At 35.3% G+C, this 3,678-nt stretch overlaps 1 protein-coding gene across 1 annotated transcript; it reads left to right on the top strand.

Moving 5' to 3' along the window:
* Window positions 1-615: 615 nt before the first annotated feature.
* On the top strand, window positions 616-3,251 carry LOC122077981 (protein FAR1-RELATED SEQUENCE 5-like). The gene is made up of 2 exons (XM_042643863.1): window positions 616-1,339; window positions 3,238-3,251. The coding sequence occupies exons 1-2, from the start codon at window positions 616-618 to the stop codon at window positions 3,249-3,251; spliced, it is 738 nt and encodes a 245-aa protein (XP_042499797.1).
* The last annotated feature ends 427 nt before the right edge of the window (window positions 3,252-3,678 follow it).

Raw genomic sequence — 3,678 nt, 5'->3', positions numbered from 1 at the left:
CATAATTTTTATTTGCTCGTTGTCTCTGTAAAAACCTAAGAGATTTGTTGTCTCCGTCCTTGTATTTATATTTGTATGATTAGAGTTTCTTTTTAATGAAATTTCAATTTCATATTTGTATTTGCTTACTGTCTTTGTCAAAACCAAGGACATTTTTTGAATTTCTGCTGCCATTTTCTTCTCTATTTGATATAGAGTAGTTGTGCACTCTTGCTCATGATATTTTTCTTCTCTATTTGATATGTAATATTTTAATTTTTTTTTTTTAACTCCACTCTTGGTCTTGCTTTGTTAAATTCTGTTGAAGTACTGTTACCTTATTGTTTTTTAGTTGTTTTGTCTAGTATGGAGAATGTTTGCATGAATGATGTGAGTGAACCTAGGTTTGGGATGTTATTCAATTCAGAACATGATGCATACAATTATTACAACAGTTATGGACGAGCAATGGGGTTTAGTATCAGGAGACACTTTGTGAATAAGAGCAAGAAATACAACATGACAATAACATCTAAGGGATTTGTCTGTTCAAAAGCTGGTTGTCGGTTGAGTGATAAGCGAGACATCAATACTGTTAACCCCTGAGCTGAGACAAGAACAAATTTCCAGGCACGAATGAACATATATTTGGTTGATGAGAGAAAATACAAGTGTCGTGACTTTGTGAGGGAACATAATCATGAGCTTCATACTACACCAACAGTTCATATGATGCGTTCACAGAGGAATATGTTAGACATACAAAGGTATGAAATTGAATTGGCAGATGACTCGAGGATCAGGCCTAGATCCACAGTTGAGTTGATGGGTAGGCAGGCTGGTGGGATCGAAAACTTGAGTTGTATGACTCAAGATGTTAGGAACTATCTCCGCACTAAAAGACAGCATGCCTTAACATATGGTGAAGCAGGTAGTTTGATGAAGTACTTTGTTACCCAAACTAGGAACAACCCATCTTTCACATACTCATTTCAGCTGGATAGTGAAGAACAAATAACTAACATATTTTGGGCGGATCCAAAGATGATCATTGACTACACACAATTTGGAGATGTAGTCAGCGTTGACACTACATTTCGCACCAACAAAGACTGTAGGACATTTGGGTTGTTTGCTAGATTCAATCATCATAAAGGGTGCACCGTATTCGGGACCACACTTTTATTTGATGAAACAGTGGAATCTTTCAAATGGTTGTTTGAAGTATTCACTGAAGCACATGGTGGAAAGAAGCCTATAACTATCTTCACAGATCAAGACAAAGCTATGGCTAAAGCATTAAAAGAAATGTGGCCTCAGACATGGCACGGATTGTGTATTTGGCACTTAATGCCGAATGGTATTACCCATTTGGGTCATATGATGAAAGATGGCTCTCATTTTCTTATAAATTTAAAGAAATGCATATACGATACGATGTGGAAGATGAATTCAAGACATCATGGTATAATTTGCTAAACGATTATGATGTTAAGAATAGCAGCGCATATATGGGCTCAAAAGTCAATGGGTGAAGTGTTATATAAAAAACACATTCACAATAAGCATTCGAAGTACACAACTCAGTGAGAGTCTCAACAGTGACTTGAAGGACTATTTGAAATCAACTTTGGATGTTGTGCAATTTTTTAAACACTTTGAGAGAGTTCTTAACCAAAAGTGTGGTAATGAATTAAAAGCTAAATTTGATGCACGAAACAAGATACCACGACTTGCAAATTCAATGTCAATTGTACAAAAACAAGTTGGGGAACTCTACACTCCTGTAATTTTTCAGTTATTTCAAGAGGAATACAATTGGATGACTGTTTGCACCATTATAAGTCGGACTGATGGAATTCCCTACATTTATTTTCGGGTTGGGATTTATGAAGCAGACTGTGAGTATAAAGTATGTTGTAACCCACTTCAAGGAATTGTAGAATGCTCTTGCATGAAATTCGAGACTGATAGTATTTTGTGTTGCCATTATTTAAAAGTTTTAGATGTGTTTGACATAAAGCGTATTCCTAAATACTATATTTTGAAGAGATGGACATGGGGAGCAACAAATATGGTGGTCAATGACAGTAGGGGGAAAGAAGTTGAACAAGATGTCAACTTGGCGTAACGGTATAGGCGTATTTGTCATGAACTTATTCAAATAGCATCAGAAGCTTCATATACAGTTGAGGGATACTAGTTGGTGAAGGATACTACGAATGAATTAAGGTTGAAGCTTGGTAATATTAGAAACCCAGTTGATCGCCTTGATATGCCAATATTGCCTGATTTCTCATATGACGTATACGATGGAGTACGTTTGAAGCATAAAGAGAAAAGTAAAAGAGGTGGTAGACGGTAAAGAATTGGGTCAAAAAACAAGAAAAAAAAAAGTAGAGGACCAAGTAACAGTCAACGATTATAAGAACAACAACCAACTCTTGCACCAACTCCTACACAACTGATGGAAAACACATGTCACAGTTACATGTCACTTATGGTGAGTAGGTTTAGTTTGTTATGTTGTTTGCTACATTTTGTATTTTTCTTATTCATTATGGATTAACCTAATATTCAATGTCACTTGCAGGATTCTATTTCCCATATATCATCTCAAGCATTTGCAGTTCATCAATCACATGTGGAAGATTATATTTAGATTCAGCTATTGAGGACTTATCTTTTTGCTATTAAGTTCAGTTAATGTCATGGCTTATTTTTTGTGCTATTAAAACACACAGGTTCATTGGATCTTTATTTTTGTGCTTACGTGGCTGTAGTCCAAGATTCTAAGTATTTTTATTGATTTTTAGCCTCTAATGTCCTAACAATCTATTTTTGTATGTAAGGAGTTTTTAGCTCAAAATGGTAGAGCACCTGGGTTAGTGCCCAGGTTATGGTGGTTCGAATCCACCAAGACTTTGAAAAGTGAATGAATGTGTTTTACGTAGACTATTACTGCTATCATGTGCTTGTACTGGTTTTTCCAATTGCTGGGCTTTTTTTTTTTTTTTTTTAATTTCTTGTGATGTAATTGCATTCGTCAAGGTTTTTCAGTTATGGGTTTGAGAATGTTTGATTGGAATATTTTTGGGTGAGATAACTGAGTTTGCTGGACTTTTTCAGTTCTGGGTTTGAAAGAACATTTTTTTAGGATTTTCAGTTCAGTTCTGTGCAAATTTCTGGGACTTTTTCAGTTTTGCCTAATATCTCCACTTGCACTGTTGTCTTACATTATGATTTGTTAACTTGCAGGTTTTAATGGCTGATTAGTTGATTTATTAGATTTGGTTTTGCTTTCTTTGTTGACTTGTGTAATGAGTTGTAATTGTGCTCATATGTGTCTGTCTCTGTTATGAGTGTTTTTGCTTGTGCTGAATTTTAAATTATGTTGTATGTCATCACTTGGAAATAGCCTCTCCTGAGTTTTGATGAGCAAATAGAGAGTCATCTATAGATGAATGAATTTTATTGATAATTGACAAGTTGATCTCAAAAAGAGGTTCTTGATGTCTTATGGTTTGGTGTTTCTTTTCTTTCTGCCAGTTTCAGATGCTGGAATTTTAACTTCATTGGTATCACTTGGACCACTTTACTGGGTTGTTATTTTCCTTGGCCATTTCTCATCAGTTTGTGCATACTGAGGCTCACATCAGCTTGTGCGTAACTAGAATTCTTCATCATTCCCAGTGTTTT

The sequence above is a fragment of the Macadamia integrifolia genome, chromosome 5, assembly GCF_013358625.1.
Source record: "Macadamia integrifolia cultivar HAES 741 chromosome 5, SCU_Mint_v3, whole genome shotgun sequence".
NCBI classification, from domain to species: Eukaryota; Viridiplantae; Streptophyta; class Magnoliopsida; order Proteales; family Proteaceae; genus Macadamia; species Macadamia integrifolia.
The sequence above is the reverse complement of the archived record's forward strand: the minus strand, read 5'-3'. Positions and strand labels throughout refer to the sequence as shown.

Coding starts and splice junctions, on each gene's coding strand:
- LOC122077981 (XM_042643863.1), top strand. CDS start 616: ATGAACATATATTTGGTTGATGAGAGAAAATACAAGTGTCGTGACTTT.